At 41.5% G+C, this 23320-nt stretch overlaps 2 protein-coding genes across 3 annotated transcripts in view; one reads left to right on the top strand and one right to left on the bottom strand.

Moving 5' to 3' along the window:
- On the bottom strand, positions 1–1047 carry TAAR9 (trace amine associated receptor 9). Its single transcript, XM_027552165.1, has one exon. It carries the CDS (start codon positions 1045–1047, stop codon positions 1–3), a length of 1047 nt encoding a protein of 348 aa, XP_027407966.1.
- A 19713-nt stretch (positions 1048–20760) lies between these two features.
- The window catches only part of STX7 (syntaxin 7), a 56729-nt gene continuing 54169 nt past the window's right edge, over positions 20761–23320 (top strand). Inside the window, exon 1 of one of the 2 annotated variants that reach the window (XM_027551573.1) lies at positions 20761–20882. The gene's annotated coding sequence lies outside the window, so the exon portion shown is untranslated. The remainder of the gene's footprint in view (positions 20883–23320) is intronic. The other variant, XM_027551575.1, reaches the window with a different exon arrangement.

Below are 23320 nucleotides of genomic sequence, written 5' to 3'. Positions count from 1 at the left end.
TTAATCTATGTCTGCTTCCTCAGAAAATATATTAATTGTGGATGAATCAACTCTTAAGACTTGGCCACTTATGATAAGCTTTATTGCCTTCCGAAACCATGGATAAAAAAAAGCATAAATCAAGGGATTCATAGCCGAATTATAATAAACACACCACACTAAAATCTCATAAACATAAGGAGGAGTTATAAAATTCATATAAGCATCGATCACAGCATCAATAACATATGGAAGCCAAGAGACCAGAAAAGCTGCCACGGCAATACCCAGTGTTTTAGCCGCTTTTCTCTCTCTCTTTGCTACTCTTTCCTTGTAACTCTCTGAGGAGCACTGAGCTTGGCTGGCTGTACTTTCTATCTTCCTGGCCTGATATTTAGCCACCAAAAATATCTTACCATATATAAACACCATAACAACAGTGGGTATAAAGAATAGGAGAAAACAGAGTAGAACCCAATTTTGATTCAATGGAGCCTGGCAGCCTCCTACACAAGTGAGAGCAACTACGAGGTCCTCAATCCCTTCCTCATTGGCCCCCGTGTAAAAGATAGAAAAACTGTATGTGACAGAAAAGAACCAAGAGAGAACAATGCATATTCCTGAAACAGAGACCGTAAACTTGGTAGGATAGGCCAGAGGGTCAGTAACAGCAATATATCTATCGATCGAGATACAGCATAAATGAAATAAAGAAGCAAAACAGAAGGAAGTATCGAAACAAGTATGAAATTTACAGTAGCTGTCCCCAAAGTACCAGCAGCTCTCCACTGACCTCACTGTGCTGAAGGGCATCACAGTCACTCCCACCAAGAAGTCTGCACAGGCCAGAGATGCGATCAGAAAGTTAGTGGGAGTGTGCAGCTGTTTGAAGTGAAGAATAACAATAATGACCAGTAAGTTTCCAAACACGGCCAGCACAGCCCCCAAACCGAGGACTGCATATAGAATTGCCCGAGGACCTGGTGTGTAAGAGGTCTTAACACAGGACCCATTGATGTTCTGGTAGCAGAGTTCCACAGCTTCAGCTTGGGAGAAATTGTTCACCATTGCCTTCTTCTTTGAAAGAGTTTAGGGTTCTCCAATTCCCTATTTCAGCAATTTAAAACAAGAAAGAGACGGGAATTTTAAAAGCTTCTGGAAGAAAAAATTTCTGGTTAAAATAAATGAAAGTTAGTAACTTTTTTCCCATTTGGGGGAGAATATGAACTCTAACCTCTTGGTCTTTTCAAAAACTATTCCCAAGTTTTTGATATATTTAGATTGGGAATTTGTTGCAGAGTCATTAAAATATAGTCAGCATTCTTAGTCCAATGATACATTTTATATAATGTAATTAGCTAATGGTTAGAAAGTCCCTTTTTGTGTGTTACTTTACCTTTTGAAACCTTGTCTATAACCTCCTGAGCTGAGAGCTAATTAGGCTACCAAAAGCTGGATTTTATCCACTAAGTCATCTCCCCTGAGTAGTCCACCAGTAAGGATAAACTGTACTTCATTTTTTCAAGAAGGAAGAAGTAAATTACGTCTCCTTCAAATTATAGCCTCAAAAATCCCTATAGTATAGAGTGTAAAGACTAAGGAAATATTTACTCATAATAACTTGCTAAACTTATTTGGAGAGTGTATTTCCTCCACTGCTTATATTTTCAAATTTGTGGGGGTTTTTTGTTTTTTGGTTTTTTTGTATTCCTCCGTGGTTTGGACTGCTTGAGATGATTTGCAGAACTATTCTTCCCAAATTGATACTAATATATAATCAGTGTATAAGTATTTTTCTAGCTAACAACCAGTTTTCAGTTCAGTTCAGTTCAGTCGCTCAGTTGTGTCCGACTCTTTGGGACCCCATGAAGTACAGCACACCAGGCCTCCCTCTCCGTCACCAACTTCCGGAGTCCACCCAAACCCATGTCCATCAAGTTGGTGATGCCATCCAACCATCTCATCCTCTGTCGTCCCCTTCTCCTCCTGCCCTCAATCCCTCCCAGCATCAGTGTCTTTTCAAATGCGTCAGCTCTTCACATCAGGTGGCCAAAGTATTGGAGTTTCAGCTTCAGCATCAGTCCTTCCAATGAACAGCCAGGACTGATCTCCTTTAGAATGGACTGGTTGGATCTCCTTGGAGTCCAAGGGACTCTTAAGAGTCTTCTCCAACACCACAGTTCAAAAGCATCAATTCTTCGGTGCTCAGCTTTCTTTATAGTCCAACTCTTAAATCCATACATGACCACTGGAAAAACCATAGCCTTGACTAGACAGACCTTTGTTGGCAAAGTACTCTGCTTTTTAATAGGCTGTCTAGGTTGCTCATAACTTTCCTTCCAAGGAATAAGCGTCTTTTAATTTCATGGCTGCATTCACCATCTGCAGAGATTTTGCAGCCCCCAAAAATAAAGTCAGCCACTGTTTCCACTATTTCCCCATCTATTTGCTATGAACTGATGGGACTGGATGCCATGATCTTAGTTTTCTGAATGTTGAGCTTTAAGCCAACTTTTTCACTCTCCTCTTTCACTTTCATCAAAAGGCTCTTTAGTTCCTCTTCACTTTCTGCCATAAGGGTGGTGTCATCTGCATATCTGAGGTTATTGATATTTCTCCCAGCAATCTTGATTTCAGCTTGTGCTTCCTCCAGCCCAGCATTTCTCATGATGTGCTCTGCATATAAGTTAAATAAGCAAGGTGACAATATACAGCCTTGACGCACTCCTTTCCTGATTTGGAACCAGTCTGTTGTTCCATGTCCAGTTCTAACTGTTGCGACCTAACCTGCATACAGGTTTCTCAAGAGGCAGGTCGGGTGGTCTGGTATGCCCATCTCTTTCAGTCTAAAATCAGTGAGATTGATTAAACTAAGAAATAACTCACCTAGCCCTTCACCTTTCATCCTTAAAAGAACAGAGGCCTATGTAACACCTGGAATGGTCTGGGCTAGGGTGGGGAGGTGGTTAGATTAGCTACCTCTCTAATGGGAATGGATTTATTCAAAGGCATCCAAAATTCAAGGAGATACAAAGTTTGTTTCTCCCAGTGTTTGTTTTTATTTGATTGTTTCTATACTAAAGAATACAGTCTTCAGACACTTTACAGAAGTCACCAAACAATTTAGTTCAGTTCATTCTCTCAGTCATGCCCAACTCTTTCCAACCCTGTGGACTGCAGCATGCCAAGCTTCCCTGTCCATCACCAACTCCCAGAGCTTGCTCAAACTCATATCCGTTGAGTTGGTGATGCCATCCAGCCATCTCATCCTTTGTCGTCCCCTACTCCTCCTGCCTTCAATCTTTCCCAGAATCAGGGTCTTTTCCAATGAGTCAGTTCTTTGCATCAGGTGGCCAAAGTTTTGGTGCTTCAGCTTCAGCATCAGTCCTTCCAATGAAGATTCAGGACTGATTTCCCTTAGGATGGACTGGTTGGATCTCCTTGCAGTCCAAAGGACTCTCAAGAGTCTTCTCCAACACCACAGTTCAAAAGCATCAACTCTTTGGCGCTCAGCCTTCTTTATGGTCCAACTTTCACATCCATACATGACTACTGGAAAAACCATAGCCTTAACTAGATGGGTATGTCCATAATGTTTCTGCTTTTTTAATATGCTATCTAGGTTGGTCATAGTTTTTCTTACAAGTAGGAAGCGTCTTTTAATTTCATAGCTGCAGTCACCATCTGCAGTGATTTAGGAGCCCAAGAAAATACAGTCTGTCCCTGCTTCCATTGTCTCCCCATCTATATGCCATGATTGATGGGACTAGATGCCATGATCTTCGTTTTTTGAATGTTGAGTTTAAACCAGTTTTTCACTCTCCTCTTTCACTCTCATCGAGGCTCTTTAGTTCCTCTTTGCTTTCTGCCATAAGGATGGTGTCATCTGCGTATCTGAGGTTATTGATATTTCTCCCAGCAATCTTGATTCCAGCTCATGCTTCATCCAGTCCAGCATTTTGCAGGATGTACTCTGGATATAAGTTAAATAAGCAGGGTGACAATATACAGCCTTGATGTACTCCTTTCTCAATTTGGAACCAGTCCGTTGTTCCATGTCTGGTTCTAACTGTTGCTTCTTGACCTACATGCAGATTTCTCATGAGGCAGGTCAGGTGGTCTGGCATTCCCATCTCTTAAAGAATTTTCCACAGTTTATTGTGATCCACACAGACAAACGCTTCAGCATACTCAATGAAGTAGAAGTAGATGTTTTTCTTGAATTCTGTTTCTTTTTCTATTATCCAATGGATGTTGGTGATTTGATCTCTGGTTCCTCCGCCTTTTAGAAATCCAGCTTGAACATCTGGAAGTTCACGGGTCATGAACTGTTGAAGCCTAGCTTGGAGAATTTTGGGCATTACTTTGCTAGAGTGTGAGATGAGTGCAACTGTGCAGTAGTTTGAGAATTCTTTAACATTGCCTTTTTTGGGGATTGGAATGAAAACTGACCTTTTCCAGTCCTGTGGCCACTGCTGAGTTTTCCAAATTTGCTGGCCTATTGAGTGCAGCACTTGCACAGCATCATCTTTTAGGATTTGAAATAGCTCAGCTGGAATTCCATCACCTCTGCTACCCTTGTTCATAGTGATGCTTCCTAAGGCCCACTTTACCTCACACTCCAGGATGTCTGGCTCTAGGTGAGTGATCACACCGTCATGGTTATCTGGGTTATGAAGATCTTTTTTGTGTAGTTCTTCTGTGTGTTTTTGCCATCTCTTTTTAATATCTTCTGCTTCTGTTAGGTCCATACCGTTTCTGTCCTTTATTGTGCCCATCTTTGCATGAAATGTTCCCTTGGTATCTCTAATATTCTTGAAGAGATCTCTAGTCTTTCCCATTCTATTGTTTTCCTCTATTTCTTTGCACTGATCACTTTAGAAGGCTTTCTTATCTCTCCTTGCTATTCTTTGGAACTTTGCATTCAGATGGATGTGTCTTTCCTTTTCCCCTTTGCCTTTCGCTTCTCTTCTTTTCTCAACTATTTGTAAGGCCTCCTCAGACAGCCATTTTGCCGTTTTTGCCTTTCTTCTTAGGGATGGTTTTGATCACCGTGTCCTGTACAGTGTTATGAACCTCCAGGCACAGTTTGTCAAGCACTCCATCAGATCTAATCCTTTGAATCTATTTATCACTTCCACTGTATAATCATAAGGTATTAGATTTATGTCATACCTGAATGGCATAGTGGTTTTCCCTACTTTCTTCAATTTCAGTCTGAATTTGGCAATAAGGAGTTCATGGTATGAGCCACAGTCAGCTCCTGGTCTTGCTTTTGCTGACTGTATAGAGCTTCTCCATCTTCAGTTGTAAAGGATATAATCAATCTGATTTCGGTATTGACCATCTGGTGATGTCCATGTGTAGAGTCATCTCTTATGTTGTTGAAAGAGGGTGTTTGCTATGACCAGTGCATTCTCCTGAAAAAACTCTGTTATCCTTTGCCGTGCTTCATTTTGTACTCCGAGGCCAAACTTGCCTGTTACTCCAAGTATCTCTTGACTTCCTACTCTCGCATTCTAGTCGCCTATGATGAAAAGGACATCTTTTCTTTTTTTGGGGGGGGGGGCGTGGTAGTTCTAGAAGGTCTTGTAGGTCTTCATAGAACCATTCAACTTCAGCTTCTTCTGCATTTGTGGTTGGGACATAGACTTTAATTACTACCTTGAGAACCCCATGAAGAGCACCAAACAATAGTAACTATTTTTAACTTCATTTAACCATGAAAAGTTACAACCTTGAACCTGACTCTTAATTGAACTAGAGACTAGATTGCTTACTTACTTTATTGCCATCATACCATCGGCTTTCCAGGTGGCTCAGTGGTAAAGAATCTGCTGCCAGTGCAGGAGACACAGGAGATGTGGGTTCGATCCCTGGGTGTGGAAGACTCCCTCAAGAAGGAAATGGCAACCCACTCCAGTATTTTTCCCTGGAAAACTCCATGGACAGAGGAGCCTGGCATGATACAGTTCATGGGACCACAAAGAGTTTGACTGAGCAAATGAGCACCCACAGCACATGTATCTCATACCATAGATTTGGCCTCTGTTGAAAGTGCAGGCTCTTAAAAAAAGCTGGGTGAACACACTTGTGTATATGTGTATCTTTTATCTATATGTATATACTCTGTAGTTAATAAGCTTTGCTAATCTGTGAATTATAAATGTATGTGTGTGGTATGTGTGTATATATGTCTGTGGCATTTTCAGGCCTTACTAGTCCATGAGTTTTATATCAATTCATTTTTACTTTTATTTCTCAAGTTTATATTTATTTAAGCTCTGGCTTACTGGCATAAATCTAAGTCTCCTCCTTAGAACAGATCTCATAGTTACCCCTCGAATTCCCAAGGTAGGTGCATGCATGTACTCATAAGCCAGTTTACCCAATAAAATGACCATTTCACACTTCCATGTTTCCGTCTTCTGCAACATAATCGAGAAATCGTTTATTTAACAAAAGTATAAATTATGATGCTTGAAATCTAAATCCCTTAAATAGTAAAAGTATAAGGGATTGAGGCATCTTAACTCATTATTTCTTGGCAGGTCTTTCTTACTGATCTATTTCAAGGGTAATAATGTCTCCCTTCTTTGACACTTTCATTTTTCCCTGTACTCTGCTGCCCCTTAGTGGTCACGCTAGGCAATACTGGGCTGACCAAACGATTAAGTTAAAGCCCAGAAAAGTAAGTGTGTGTTCAAAAACGTCACCACCCAACCCCCTCCCCAAAATAAGCTCCACACCAAACACTTTGAAAAGAGTCTCTGTGGTGACTCAGATGGTAAAGAATGCACCTGCAGTGCAGGAGACCCGGATTTGATCCCTGGGTTGGGAAGATCCCCTGGAGAAGGGAATGGCAATCTACCCCAGTATTCTTGCCTGGAGAATTTCAGGGACAGAGGAACCTGGCTGACTGCAGTCCATGGTGCTGCAAAGAATCAGACACAATACAGCAACTGAACGACAAACACTCTGAAAGCATGACAGCTAGAGACTACCCACTTTCTCCCTTCCAAGCTACTTCTCCATACAAACAAGTCAAAGAAAGATTTTTGAACTTGTCTTCGTGTTCAAAATCACGAGGTGTTTAAGATTTCAGGCCTTGCACCCAGAAGTTCTAGGACTGTGGTGAAGTGTGCTTTTTAAAGTCATGCACCACAAATGATTCCGGCATTCCACAGAACATTTCTTGAGAAACACTGCCCCAGGGGAAGTAGCCCTAGTAGAAAGGAAAATGCTCTCAACTCAATCGGAAAAATCAGGTCCATTCTTTCCACTCACACTTGCTAAGCACTTTCTAGAGCCAGGCATCCATGGTTGGCGCTAAGAATGCAGATAAAAGTCACAACCCCTAACCTGCTCATGGTCTGGTTTGGGAGAGGCCAAGTAAACAATTACAGAGCTCTGAGATAAGAACTCAGGAGAGAGGGAGGAGGAGCATTCCGGGGAACAAGGAGGGGGTGAAGGGAGGTCCCTGGGAGAGCCAGGCTGATGTTTTTATTATAGAATGTTTTCCCGTCAGAGACTCTGAAATGAGTAAGGACAGACTATACTGAAGTTCCTAATTTCTCATACCCTGAACCCATCTTCAAACTCTCTGGGTTTCAATTTGTTATAAGCAAAAGACAGATTATACACATGTCAATTTACACATGTGGTTTTGCATACATGTTTAGCTGTTTCTGGCACTTTTCACTTTTACTTGACAGTGTGCTTACAGTTTACACTAGTAACAGTGTTTCTGATAAGTACAGTGACCCCAAGACATTATTCACTGTCTCCAAACACCTCCCACCCAGTGTTTTACGATCCTATTTATGTATGTGATCCAGATGCCTTAGGAAGAACAGTTGGCTATTCTTTCAACTAATCCAAGGTCCTAACTGTTTTGTCATTAAGTTGTGTCCTACTCTTTTGTGACCCCGTGGACTGTAGCCCCCCAGGCTCTTCTGTCCATGGGGCTTCCAGGGCAAGAATACTGGAGTGAGTTGCCATTTCCTTCTCCAGGGGATCTTCCTGATCCAGGGATTGAATCTGCACCTCTTGCATGCATCTTGTGCATTGCAGGCAGATTCTTTATCAACTGAGCCACCCGGAAAGCCAAGAGAGGACAGAGAAAGTTTTTTCTCTACTGCTACATGTGTCATAAATACAAACCATCCCATTCTGCTTTCCTTGCCTTTTTCACCCCAAGATAAAAGCAGTCATTAAGGTATGTGGAATATAAAATAAACCATAAACTTAGATCTACTCAAAGAAATGAAGAGATTCAGGAATGGAATATATGAAGGTAAAATAAATGTTTTTTTCATTTTAAATTGCTCTAAAATACGGATGACCATATTAAAACCGTAAAATACATTATGTTTTTATAGCATATGTAAAAGTGAAATGTATGACAATAACAGCACGAGGAAAGAGAGGGAGGATTTAGGAAGACACTACTATAATGTCCTTGGAAATATTACTTGAAGGTAGGCTCAAAATAATTTTTTTCTCTTTCTTTTTTATTTTTTAAATTATGACAGTATGATAACATATTTACAGGAGATTTGGAAAATACAGAAGAAAGTTACATATAGTTTCACTATATATTATAATTTTTTAAGTAGTTAAATTAATATTTTTAGTTGGAGTTTCAATATCAAACCCTCAAAAATTAATAGAATGAATAGACAGAAAAGTAGAAGGATAGTAGTAGACCTGAAAAGCACTACGAACCAATTCAATATAAATAAGATTTATACAATTTTCACACAAAAGTAGGATATAAATTCTATTCAATTTCCCATAGACTATAATCTAGGAGACACTGGAACATATCCAGGGACATAAAATAAGGTGCAAAAATTTCATGGTCTAAAGGTATTGAAATCATACAGAGTCTGTTCTCTTATCACGGTGGAATTATGTTAGAAATCAACATAAAAAGATATCTGAAAATAACCCACATATTTTCAAGTACAATGTGACATTTACCAAGGCTCAAATTAATTTTAAAAATGGGACAAAATATTTCTAAGAGAAATATATGTCAATAAAGGAAATAAAATTATTAAAAATTCTTAAACCCAGGGAAGAAAGAAAAAGGTGAACATAAAAAGAATAAAAGGAACAAATAAGCAATTAACAGGATGGTAGACTTTAATTAAAAGATATCATAGATTTAATTCAAACATACTTTAAATGTTAATGATCCATACGTGTTGGTTAAGATTAAGAGGACTTTGAAATTAAAAATACTTTTATAACAGCATCCAAATGAATGAATACATTACATATGACTTACAAAATATGTTCAGGATTTGTATACTGAAAGTGATAAAACACTTATTAAGAATAAAAGAAAAGCTATATAAATGTAAAGATATACTGTGTTCATAAACTGAAAGTTTCGGTTTTGTTAAGGTGTTAATTCTCTTTAACTGAGAAAGCGTCCCTGGTGACTCAGATGGTAAAGAATCTGCTTGCAATGCAGAAAACCCGGGTTCGATCCCTGGGTCAGGAATATCTATCTCCTGGAGTAGGAGATGGCAACTGACTCCAGTATTCTTGCCTGGAGAATCCCACGGACAGAAGAGCCTGGCAGGCTACAGTCCACGGAATTGCAAAGAGCTGAACACGACTGAGCAACTAATTCTTTACTTTCACTTTCCTCTTCAACTGACTTTTGACAAGAGTGAGGTCTACTTAAGATTCACAACATGAGAGTTGCGAATTGAGTTTTAAATGGGGCAAAATGAGGACTGCTGACCGGGAGACAGCACCACAGATATCTCTGAGAGACTGCTCCAAAGAGGCAGGGGGGGAGGACAGTGTGTATATGATTTTGTTGAAAGGAGAGTACATGCAATCAGGCACATATTTTTCCAGAAGGCTTTTGCTAGTCTTATGACGCTTTCTGCTAGTCATGAGAAACAGTTATCACCATGAAGGATTTTAATGCTTTTCTAGATATGAGGAGCTACAAGAATTGGGCTCATAAAATCACCTCCTGAGAACATCTATCTGAAAACCTGTCCTGCCAGTTTTTCCCAAAGCACAGAATGCCTCATTTCTCCACTACCCTGAACTCCTTTCAGAGGGATGTTGAAGGTCAGCAGCTATAGCAGGACATGATTTAAGGTAGAGGCAAGTACCCATAGCACATGCCAATTTCTACCTGAGAGCGCAAAGGCAACTCAATGGAGAAAAAAGTCTTTTCTACAACTGATCCTGAAACAAGTAGACATCCATATTAAAAAAAAAAAAGAAACCAAAACTTTGATATACACCTCATACAAAAATAAAAATTAATATGTATTGTAGATCTAAATGTAAAAGGTAAAACTATAAAACTTTAAGAAAACAATTTAGAAGAAAATCTGTGTAATTCTGGATTTGGTAATGAAAAGATTCAACAACAATAGCATGATTTATAGAAAGAAAAATTTGGCAAATTGGATGTTATAGAAAATAAAATTTTTTGCTCTGTGAAAGACACTGAAAAGAAAATAAAAAAGACAAGCTAAAAAAATAGGAGGAATATTTGCAAATGACACATTTGTTACAGCCCCAGAAAATATAAAGAACTCTTAAAACCCTACAATAGGGAGACAATCTAACAAAAAAAATGGGCAAACGATTTGAACAGATACGTCAGTAAAGAAGACATATAGATTTTAAATAAGCATATAAAAATGTTCAATATCATTAAGAAAATGAAATTAAAGCCACAGTGAGATGCCACTACACAGCTATTGGTTTGGTGGTTTAGTCGCTAAGTCATGTCTAACTCTTGTGATCCATGGGCTGTAGCTTGCCAGACTCTGTCCATGGGATTTCCCAGGCAAGAGTACTGGAGTGGGTTGCCATTTCCTTCTCCAGGGGATCTGGAGCTCCCCTAGGGAGCAAACCTGTATTTCCTGTATTGCAGGCAGATTCTTCACTGCTGAGCAACCAGGGAAGCCTATACATCTATTATAATAGAAAAAATTAAAAAAGAAAATCTAACAATATCAAAGGTTGACAAGGAATTAGAGCAAAAGAAATTCTCATTCATTGCTGGTGGGAATGCAAAATTATATGATCAATTTAGAAAACAATTCGGCAGTTTCTTATAAAATTAAACATATACAACCCAACAATTTCACTTCTAGATATTTACCTAAGTGAATTGAAAATGAGTACTTTTATCTAAACCTGCACACATATATAAGTTTTATTTGTAATTGCCCCAAATTGGAAACAACCAATAGGTGACAGAATAGTATTACATAATGACAATGGAATGCTACTTAGCCATAGAAAAGACCAAACTATTGATTCATACAATAGTGTGCCTGTATCTTAAAGGCATGCTGCTAAATGCCAGAAGGCAGACCCCTTCTATGATTCCTTCTCCCAACCTTACACAATCCCTCACCCCCGCCCAGTCCATGCACTTTTATTTCTAAGAAGTACATTTGAGGGCATGTGGCAGTCATGGTGATGACATGAAGCCTGAAGTAATGTTTCAGATTTGTGCTTCAAATATTCAGTGCTGGCTTTGAGAATAATGACATTGAGTGGAGTGGAGGTACAGATGCCAGTGGATTGGGACACAGACCATGAGAGACAGAGATAAGAGGCCACATATTGACAATATTTAGGAGGTAAAATTAGAAATGAACATACCACTTGTCATGCTGTCAGCTGTAATTGTCCAGGTAAGATTTCTGTGGGATGTCTATTAGCTCTACATGTAAAAGTGAGAGCAAAATCTGCTCTGTGCTTGGCATTTAACTAGGCACAGGGTGGTCTTAGAAAACAAAGAGACTGCAAAGGAAGGTGAGGGGTGCCTAAAAACAAGGCACAATGTAACAAACTTGTTTATTAGATATTAATTTCAGCTGCCTCTTAATCTAGGACAGATTTCTTAAAACAGCTGTGGTTTTCCCACTAATAATCAAAACCAAACTTTCACAAAAACTCTTGTACCTCTCATTTATCAATAAATTCCTTGTCTTGCTGTATTTTTCTTTTTGTGTCTTTTATTTCTCTAGCTGTCCCACAAGATCATATGGTAGTCCTTGAAAAAATTTTTAGCTCAGGGACTGTCATGTGAATGGACAATTATCTCCTTCTGTTCACTAGAACTACTATTCTAAACACTGGAGATACACCAGTGAAGAGTTCCCTAGCCTACATGGCAAAGGTTATTTAGGTAGTATTTATAATAAGGACACTAGCATGCAGATAGCAATTCCCACTCAAAAACTTATTTCTGATTGCCCTTCAAAATCTTTCAAAGACCGAAATCCCCAAACTTGCTAGACTTGAAAAATCCAGGTCACAAGCCTTGAAACAGTTTAGTTCAGTCACTCAGTCGTGTCCGACTCTTTGAGACCCCATGAAACACAGCACACCAGGCCCCTCTGTCGGCACATCACCAACCCATTCACTCAAACTCATGTCCATAGAGTCGGTGATGCCATCCAGCCATCTCATCCTCTTTTGTTCCCTTCTCCTCCTGCCCCTAATCCCTCCCAGCATCAGGGTCTTTTCCAATGAGTCAACTCTTCACATGAGGCGGCCAAAATATTGGAGTTTCAGCTTCAGCATCAGTCCTTCCAAGAACATTCAGGACTGATCTCCTTTAGGATGGACTGGTTGGATCTCCTTGCAATCCAAGGGACCCTCAAGAGTCTTCTCCAACACCACAGTTCAAAAGCATCAATTCTTTGGAGTTCAGCTTTCTTCACAGTCCAACTCTCATATCCATACATGACCACTGGAAGAACCATAGCCTTGACTAGATGGACCTTTGTTGGCAAAGTAATATCTCTGCTTTTGAATATGCTATCTAGGTTGGTCATAACTTTCCTTCCAAGGAGTAAGCGTCTTTTAATTTCATGGCTGCAATCATCATCTGCAGTGATTTTGGAGCCAAAAAAATAAAGTCTGACACTGTTTCCACTGTTTCCCCATCCATTTCCCATGAAGTGATGGAACCACATGCCATGATCTTAGTTTTCTGAATGTTGAACTTTAAGCCAACTTTTTCACTCTCCTCTTTCACCTTCATCAAGAGGCTTTTAAATTCCTCTTCACTTTCTGCCATAAGGGTGGTGTCATCTGCATATCTGAGGTGATTGGTATTTCTCCCAGCAGTCTTGATTCCAGCTTGTGCTTCTTCCAGCCTAGCGTTTCTCATGATGTACTCTGCATAAAAGTTAAATAAGCAGGGTGACAAGATACAGCCTTGACATACTCCTTTTCTTTATTGGAAACAGTCTGTTTCATGTCCAGTTCTAACTGTTGCTTCCTGACTTGCATATAGGTTTCTCAAGAGGCAGGTCAGGTCATCTGGTATTCCTATATCTTTCAGAATTTTCCACAGTTTATTGTGATCCACAGAGTCAAAGGCTTTGGCATAGTCAATAAAGCAGAAATAGATGTTTTTCTGGAACTCTCTTGCTTTTTCCATGATCCAGCAGATGTTAGCAATTTGATCTCTGGTTCCTCTGCCTTTTCTAAAACCAGCTTGAACATCTGGAAGTTCATGGTTCACGTACTGCTGAGGCCTGGCTTGGAGACTTTTGAGCCTTACTTTACTACCGTGTGACATGAGTGCAATTGTGCGGTAGTTTGAGCATTCTTTGGCATTGCCTTTCTTTGGGATTGGAATGAAAACTGACCTTTTCCAGTCCTGTGGCCACTGCTGAGTTTTCCAAATTTGCTGGCATATTGAGTGCAGCACTTTCACAGCATCATTTTTCAGGATTTGAAATAGCTCAACTGGAATTCCATCACCTCCACTAGCTTTGTTCATAGAGATGTTTCCTAAGGCCCACTAGACTTCATATTCCAGGATGCCTGGCTCTAGGTGAGTGATCACACCATCATGATTATCTGGGCCATGAAGCTCTTTTTTGTACAGTTCTTCTGTGTATTCTTGCCACCTCTTCTTAATGTCTTCTGCTTCTGTTATGTCCATACCATTTCTGTCCTTTATTGAGCCCATCTTTGCATGAAATGTTCCCTTGGTATCTCTAGTTTTCTTGAAGAGATCTCTAGTCTTTCCCATTCTGTTGTTTTCCTCTATTTCTTTGTGCTGATCACTGAGGAAGGCTTTCTTATCTCTTTTTGCTATTCTTTGGAACTCTGCATTCAAATGGGTATATCTTTCCTTTTCTCCTTTGCTTTTCACTTCTCTTCTTTTCACAGCTATTTGTAAGGCTGCCTCAGACAGCCATTTTGCTTTTTTGCATTTCCTTTTCTTGGGAATGGTGTTGATCCCTGTCTCCCGTACAATGTTACAAACCTCCATCCATAGTTGACCAGGCACTGTCAATCAGATCTAGTCCCTTAAATCTATTTCTCACTTCCACTGTAGAATCATAAGGGATTTGAATTAGGTCATATCTGAATGGTCTAGTGATTTTCCCTGCTGCTGCTGCTGCTCAGCCGCTTCAGTCATGTCCAACTCTTAGCGATCTCAGACTCCTCTGTCCATGGGATTTTCCAGGCAAGAGTACTGGAGTGGGATGCCATTGCTTTCTCTGGAGGAGGGGCGACCATGAGGAGATACCCCTCGTCCAAGGTAAGGAGCAGTGGCTGCGCTTTGCTGGAGCAGCCATGAAGAGATATCCCACATCCAAAGTAAGAGAAACCCAAGTAAGATGGTAGGTGTTGCGAGAGGGCATCAGAGGGCAAACACATTGAAACCATAATCACAGAAAACTAGCCAATCTGATCACACAGACCACAGCCTTGTCTAACTCAATGAAAGCAAGCCATGCCATGTGGGGCCACCCAGGACGGGCGGGTCATGGTGGAGAGGTCTGACAGAATGTGGTCCACTGGAGAAGGGAATGGCAAACCACTTCAGTATTCTTGCCTTGAGAACCCCATGAACAGTATGAAAAGGTAAAATGATAGGATACTGAAAGAGGAACTCCCCGGGTGGGTAGGGGCCCAATATGCTACTGGAGATCAGTGGAGAAATAACTCCAGAAAGAAAGAAGGGATGGAGCCAAAGCAAAAACAATACCCAGTTGTGGATGTGACTGGTAATAGAAGCAAGGTCCGATGCTGTAAAGAGCAATATTGCATAGGAACCTGGAATGTCAGGTCCATGGATCAAGACAAATTGGAAGTGGTCAAACAGGAGATGGCAAGAGCAAATGTCGACATTCTAGGAATCAATGAACTAAAATGGACTGGAATGGGTGAATTTAACTCAGATGACCATTATATCTACTACTGCAGGCAGGAATCCCTTAGAAGAAATGGAGTAGCCATCATGGTAAACAAATGAGTCCAAAATGCAGGACTTGGATGCAATCTCAAAAATGACAGAATGCTCTCTGTTCATTTCCAAGGCAAACCATTCAATATCACGGTAATCCAAGACTGTGCCCCAACCAGTAGCACTGAAGAAGCTAAAGTTGAACGGTTCTTTGACTTTTCACTTTCATGCATTGGAGGAGGAAATGGCAACCCACTCCAGTGTTCTTGCCTGGGGAATCCCAGGGACAGAGGAGCCTGGTGGGTTGCTGTCTATGGGGTCGCACAGAGTCGGACATGACTGAAGTGACTTAGCAGCAGCAGCAGCATGAAGACCTACAAGACGTTTCAGAACAAACACCCCAAAAAGATGTCCTTTTCATTATAGGAGACTGGAATGCAAAAGTAGGAAGTCAAGAAACACCTGGAGTAACAGGCAAATTTGGCCTTGGAGTACAGAATGAAGCAGGGCAAAGACTAATAGAGTTTTGCCAAGAGACTGCATTGGTCATAGCAAACACCCTCTTCCAACAACACAAGAGAAGACTCTACACATGGACATCACCAGATGGTCAACACCAAAATCAGATTGATTATATTCTTTGCAGCCAAAGACGGAGAAGCTCTATACAGTCAGCAAAAACAAGACCAGGAGCTGACTGTGGCTCAGACAATGAACTCCGTATTGCCAAATTCAGACTTAAAATGAAGAAAGTAGGGAAACCACTAGACCATTAAGGTATGACCTAAATCAAGTTCCTTATGATTATACAGTGGAAGTGAGAAATAGATTTAAGGGAATAGATCTGATAGACAGAGTGCCTGATAAACTATGGACGGAGGTTCATGACATTGTACAGGAGACAGGGATCAAGACCATCCCCATGGAAAAGAAATGCAAAAAAGCAAAATGGCTGTCCGGGGAGGCCTTACAAATAGCTGTGAAAAGAAGAGAAGTGAAGAGCAAAAGAGAAAAATAAAGATATAAGCATCTGAAAGCAGAGTTCCAAAGAATAGCAAGAAGAGATAAGAAAGCCTTCCTCAGTGATCAGCACAAAGAAATAGAGGAAAACAACAGAATGGGAAAGACTAGAGATCTCTTCAAGAAAACTAGAGATACCAAGGGAACATTTCATGCAAAGATGGGCTCAATAAAGGACAGAAATGGTATGGACATAACAGAAGCAGAAGATATTAAGAAGAGGTGGCAAGAATACACAGGATAACTGTACAAAAAAGAGCTTCATGACCCAGATAATCTTGATGGTGTGATCACTCACCTACAGCCAGATATCCTGGAATGTGAAGAGAAGTGGGCCTTAGAAAGCATCACTGCGAACAAGCTAGTGGAGGTGATGGAATTCCAGTTGAGCTATTTCAAATCCTGAAAAACGATGATGTAACAGTGCTGCACTCAATATGCCAGCAAATTTGGAAAACTCAGCAGTGGCCACAGGACTGGAAAAGGTCAGTTTTCATTCCAATCCCAAAGAAAGGCAATGCCAAAGAATGCTCAAACTACTGCACAATTGTACTCATGTCACACGGTAGTAAAGTAAGGCTCAAAATTCTCCAAGCCAGGCTTCAGCAGTACGTGAACCGTGAACTTCCAGATGTTCAAGCTGGTTTTAGAAAAGGCAGAGGAACCAGAGATCAAATTGCCAACATCTGCTGGATCACCAAAAAAACAAAAGAGTTCCAGAAAACATCTATTTCTGCTTTATTGACTATGCCAAAGCCTTTGACTCTGTGGATCACAATAAACTGTGGAAAATTCTTCAAAAGATGGGAATACCAGACCACCTGACCTGCCTCTTGAGAAACCTGTATGCAGGTCAGGAAGCAACAGTTAGAACTGGACATGGAACAACAGACTGGTTCCAAATAGGAAAAGGAGTATGTCAGGGCTGTATATTGTCACCCTGCTTATTTAACTTCTATGCAGAGTACATCATGAGAAACGCTTGGCTGGAAGAAGCACAAGCTGGAATCAAGACTGCTAGGAGAAATACCAATCACCTCAGATATGCAGATGACACCACCCTTATGGCAGAAAGTGAAGAGGAACTAAAAAGCCTCTTGATGAAGGTGAAAGAGGAGAGTGAAAAAGTTGGCTTAAAGCTCAACATTCAGAAAACCAAGATCATGGCATGTGGTTCCATCACTTCATGGGAAATGGATGGGGAAACAGTGGAAACAGTGTCAGACTTTATTTTTTTGGCTCCAAAATCACTGCAGATGATGATTGCAGCCATTAAATTAAAAGATGCTTACTCCTTGGAAGGAAAGTTATGACTAACCTAGATAGCATATTCAAAAGCAGAGACATTACTTTGCCAACAAAGGTCCGTCTAGTCAAGGCTATGGTTCTTCCATTGGTCATGTATGGATGTGAGAGTTGGACTGTGAAGTAAGCTGAGCACTGAGGAACTGATGCTTTTGAACTGTGGTGTTGGAGAAGACTCTTGAGGGCCCCTTGGACTGCAAGGAGATCCAACCAGTCCATTCTAAAGGAGATCAGTCCTGGGTGTTCTTTGGAAGGACTGATGCTAAAACTGAAGCTCCAATACTTTGACCACCTCATGGGAAGAGTTGACTCATTGGAGAAGACCCTGATGCTGGGAGGGATTGGGGGCAGGAGGAGAAGGGGACAACAGAGGATGAGATGGCTGGATGGCATCACCGACTCGATGGACAAGAGCTTGAGTGAACTCTGGGTGTTGGTGATGGACAGGGAGGCCTGGCATGCTCGATTCATGGGGTTGCAAAGAGTCGGAAACAATTGAGCTACTGAACTGAACTGAACTGAACTTCAATATAAGTCTGTTTTGGCAATAAGGAATTCATGATCTACACCACAGTCAGCTCCCAGACTTTTTGCTGACTGTATAGAGCTTCTCCATCTTTGGCTGTAAAGAACATAATCAATCTGATTTCGGTGTTGATCATCTGGTGACGTCCATATGTAGAGTCCTCTCTTGTGATGTTGGAAGAGGGTGTTTGCTATGACCAGTGCATTCTCTTGGCAAAACTCTGTTAGGTAGGTGGATTCTTTACCACTGCGCCATCTGGGAAGCTCCTCTCACTATTTCTCTTTATTTTCCCCCATTCTGCAAAGTCGTCTTCATACGATGGAATTATGAGTACATCACACCTTTGCTTTCATACTTTAACTCCTATTAGGTATTCATGTAACATGATATGCAGGTTTTCATTATGTAAATTCCATTTGACTTTCTAGTCTCATGCCCCTCCATTCCACCCACTTTGCTTTATCTAATTAAAGTCATAAGAGATCCCTGAGAGTTTACACTTGCCTATGATTTTATGTTTTATGTGTTCTTCCTTTTGAGTGGAATGTCCTTTCCCATCTTGTCTCCCCAGTAAACTCTTACACATTTTTCAAGATTCTAGTAACTCTTCCTTTTTTGGAATGGTCCCTGTCCCGGTAAGTGATCCTCATCTCTGGGCTCCCTTGGTGCTGTGTACAAATCTTTATCACAGCATCTCTTGCAGTGTTCTGGGAAAGATCTCACTCCTTGAGGGAAAATACTGTATCCTCCTCATTTTGAGATTTGCAGTGCCTCACACAGCACCTAGCACAGGGCAGAGCATCAGTGAGTATTTGCTGAATGAAATAAAGGAAGAAATCAAGATGCTGAATTAGGTTACCTGGACCTGTGCTTCTCATAATTATTTGTGTAATTTTGATGATGCTTCTTTGGGTTTCAGATTTTTTTCATCTGTCAAATGGGGAAATAGAGCTAGCTTTTCTGTTAGGCTTTCTCCAGCTTTAATACTCGATGGCTGAAATTATCATCTATTACAAAGGCTGAAATACATATTTTATTTGATTACAGAATGTTTTATAAAAAGGTTAAGAATACTGGGAAAAAATTTTCGCAAAAAATCAGAATTTCCACTATATCTCAACAAAGCTGATAATTTGATTATATTGGGCCAATGTTCCTAAAAGTCCACAATCGGCTCTAGCTGAATCATGCTGCTCCTTTAGATGCGGGTGTGTGCGTTTTGTCTGACAATCCTGCCCATCTTTTTCTAACAGAGTGAAAGTATAAGTTGCTGCCTATTGTCACACTTACACCACAGTATTCTTCAGGAAAAATGAGAACTAGAAAATATTTCTTGGGGACTTTCCTGGTGGTCCAGCGGTTGAGAATCTGCCTTTCATTGCAGGGGATGTGGGCTTGATCCCTGCTTAGGGAACTAGGATCCCACATGCATGGGGCAACCAGAGAAAGCCTGAGTGGTGCAACAAAGATGCAGCATAACCAAAAATTTTTTAAAAAAATAAAATATTTCTTGTTCCCATTTCTGTATTTAAAGGAGAAAAATGAAAAATAAATAGAGAGCCTCTTATATTTCTTATCCTTGAGTGACCTCTCACTTAAGTACATTTGTATGCATAATTACAAACAACCTAAAATTTGCTCCTAAAGTGAAAGTGAAACTATTAGTCCCTCAGTCATGTCCAGCTCCCTGTATTCCATAGACTGTAGCCTGCCAGGCTCCTCTGTCCTTGAAATTCTCAAGACAAGAATACGGGAGTAGGTTGCCGTTTCCTTCTCCAAAAATTTGTTTGGGTGGTAACAATTCAAAGTATTCTGGCTTTAGATTTCTTTTCCACTTTAGTTTATCTGGATTTTGATGTCCTGATGATCCTTTCAGAAAATACTGTTGCCTTAATAAAGACAAATATGTGCTTTGTGCTCAGTTGGGTCCAACTCTTTGTAGTCCCATGGACTGTAGCCCACCATGCTCCTCTGTTCATGGAATCTTCCAGGCAAGAATACTGGAGTGGGTTGCCACTTTCTATTCCAGGGGATCTTCCCAACCCAGGGATCGAACCTGCGTCTCTTGTGTCTCCTACATTGGCAGGCAGATTCTTTACTACTACAGCGCCTGAGAAGCCCCAGTAAAGACCTCATTAATTAATTTGGTATTTCTTTCACCTGAAGCAACTGATGCTTTTTATCTAACGATTACTTTATATTTGAATATTTATCATAAGAACATTCTCTGTTCACTTCAAATCCTGGGAAAACTACATCCTGCCTTTCAAGGATGCTATGAAAACTTGTCTAAGAGAGCACAAGGAAATTACTCTTCGTTTATTCCTTCATTGTTCCTGTTAGAACTGCAAGAACTGCATATTTATACGTTTGCATTTTTTTAATGGACTTGCGAATACGGTCTACTGTAGAGTTAAGTGTTGGGAAACAAGGTAAGGCATGAGTTGATGATACGGCCTGAAGTCTAGGGAGGCCGAAATCACCAGATAAAGAAAACAGCAGCTCTCCATTCCCTCTTTTTGTTTTTTACACGCAAACTAGGGCGTTCGCCATCCGCACTTGAGACCTCAAAGAACACCTCCTGTGTACTGTGTGATTTTGCAGAAACCCCTGTTCCTTAGCTTAGAACCAGAGTGGGCGGGGAAGGCCGCCGTCACTCAACTCCACTGGCCAATGAGAGGGGAGAAAGCCCCGCCTCCTTCCCTGGGTGGTATTGCGGGCATGCGCAATGGGCGTTCCAGCGCCACCACCCATCAGCTGAGAATCGTAGCTGGGGGCTCAGGGGCCCTTGGGTCCCCGCGGCCAAAGAAGGAGAAGGAAGCCGAGGAGGTCGGGGTAAGAGGAGCCTCGGGAGGGGGTGTCTCTGGCGGGGCGCCCCGAAAGCGCGTGTCCCCGTGGCTGCCGCGCCACCTTGTTTTTTGTGCGCGTTGTCAGGTGGCCGCCGCCCCTGCGCTTTGCGGCAGGCTCTCGGGAGTCGGAGGGCCGGCGCTAACCCTGTCCCGAGATCTCGCTGCTCCCCACGCCCCGCCGGCTGGCGCGGGTGCGCCGCCCGATCAGGCGGGTCCCGCCGGCCCTGCCAGCCCGGCCCGCCCAGCGCCGGCTGCGCTCTAGCCTCGCCTCCGCCCCCGGCCGCCCCGGCCGCGCTCGCTCAGGCGCACCGGCGGGCTGCGCGCTCCGGGGCGGGGCTGGTGCCGTAGCCGCTCCGGCCCAGCTCTGGAATTCTGCTTCTGCCTGGGGCTGGACACCAGTTGACCTCTTCCTCTTTTTAACGCACAGATTTAGAAAACGCGCTTTAAAGTTCTCCTCTCGAATACAGAACAACTGAAGACATATATTTCTGTAGTAAAGGAGCCGTCTGTTTATTCGAAGGCTCATCGTGGTTGGTTTTCGGTTTGGCAAGGAGTTTGACATGCAGCCTTTCTTTGATCTTTTCAGTGCAGGAAAGTGTTAGTCGCTCTTTCGTGTCCGACTCTTGTGCGACCCCACGAACTCTAGCCCGTCAGGCTCCTCTGTCCGTGGAATTTTCCAGGCAGGAATACTGAAGTGGGTTGCCATTCCCTTCTCCAGGGGATCTGCCCGACCCAGGGATCGAACCCACGTCTCCTGCATTGTAGGCAGATTCTTTACCATCTGAGTACCTGCCCTTAATTGGCTTGCAGAAAGCCCTTTGCAGGTACAGAAAATATACCAGGATGCCTCCCTACCCCGCCCCTCTTGTTTTTTAGGTTGTTACTTTCCTTAAATTCAGACAAAAGAAAAAAATGCCCTTCCAGTCATATGCTGTGTATTTTTTTCCCTCTCAAGTTTCTTACATTTGCTTGGCTCTTGTAGACACATGCTAAATTTTGTTTAATTCAGATCAACATATTCTGACCATAATTATATATCATTAAAGCTTGCACAGCATCTGGAAGAAAAGAAAATGGTTATGAAATGCTGTGCTGTTCAGTGATATTGGAGTGAACGTTTCTTCAGGAGTTGTCCTGATCACCGCCCCCACCCGCCCAGGGCAGAGACTTATAGCAGTGTTAAACTGTGTGTTGTGATGTGGACAGGCCTCTGCTTTGCAGGCTGCTTTGAGAAGTTTGTCCCAGACTTTTGACTGGTTAAGAATTATGCTTTAGTTCAGATTTTCTGAAGAAGTTAACATGATACCATGTTAACTCAGTAACATGTACATTTTTCTTCAGATATCTTACTTCTGCTGTTCCTGATCTCAAAATCAGTCTGAATTTTGATTATGATCTCAAACTTTAGCCAGGGGCTGCTGGTTAAAAAATAAATCGTATAGAACACCTGCAGTAAGTCTGAGTAAAGTTTGCTGTAATTCCATTAAATTTGAAAGCTTAGTGCATGAAAGAGTGAAAAATAATTCTTGGTATTGTGGACCAAACCGAGTTGTATGATAATTTAACGGATGGAGGAGCTGAGCTAACAAATGCAGTTCGTGCAGCTTATGTTGACAGTGCTCATGCTTGTAGTAGAGTGATGACCCTCACATCTGTGGAACATCTCCTGTGGCCCCAGCACTTGTGAATTCCACAAGACTGGCAGACTTGCCTCTCTCATCTCCATATTCCGGAGGTAGGAATAGACAATAAATGATGTACTGACTAGATCATTTTAAATGATGTTTAGCACTGTGATGCAGTAGGTTAAATCAGCAGAGTGGCAGAATGGTGACTTCGCACTTCAGATCACAGTAACTGTAGAATACTTCTCCAGCCATGTGACGCGACTTCCTGGGAGAAAAAGAGCAAGTCACCGAGGGAGGAGGCGGGGGCCATGGGATGAGCCCTCCAGGGAGAGGAAATACCGTGGAGCAGTGGCCCAAGTCAGCGATAAGCCTGGGACATCCTGGATCTGAAAGAAAGCCCTTGAGTTCACTGTCTTGGCAGTGGTTATATTAACCCTCAGACTGGGTATGTGTTCTTAGGAAATAGGTACATTTATTTTACAAATATTTATTAAGCATTTATTATATATACAGATACTTAAAGTAGAGCAGTCTATGCAGTAGACCAAAAAAAAAAAAAACCACCAAAAACAAACAAAATAAACCTGCCCTTCTGGGAGCTTATTTTTGGAGCACAGGTTGGAGGAAAGTACTGCTGATGCTCACTGTTAAGAAAGTAAAGCTGACTATAAACTATTTCTATTGCTTTATCCACACTGAATTTACAGAGCATGACCTTTATGTTAATGGGAATTTTAAGAATTCTGCACTGCATCCTGTAGTAACTAGGAATAATGTTTGATGCTCAAGATTCCTT

This window comes from Bos indicus x Bos taurus, chromosome 9 (genome assembly GCF_003369695.1).
Source record: "Bos indicus x Bos taurus breed Angus x Brahman F1 hybrid chromosome 9, Bos_hybrid_MaternalHap_v2.0, whole genome shotgun sequence".
Taxonomy (NCBI): Eukaryota; Metazoa; Chordata; class Mammalia; order Artiodactyla; family Bovidae; genus Bos; species Bos indicus x Bos taurus.
The sequence above is the reverse complement of the archived record's forward strand: the minus strand, read 5'-3'. Positions and strand labels throughout refer to the sequence as shown.

What these genes read in the sequence shown, in the direction of transcription:
- TAAR9 (XM_027552165.1), bottom strand. Translation starts at nt 1,047, where the DNA reads ATGGTGAACAATTTCTCCCAAGCTGAAGCTGTGGAACTCTGCTACCAG.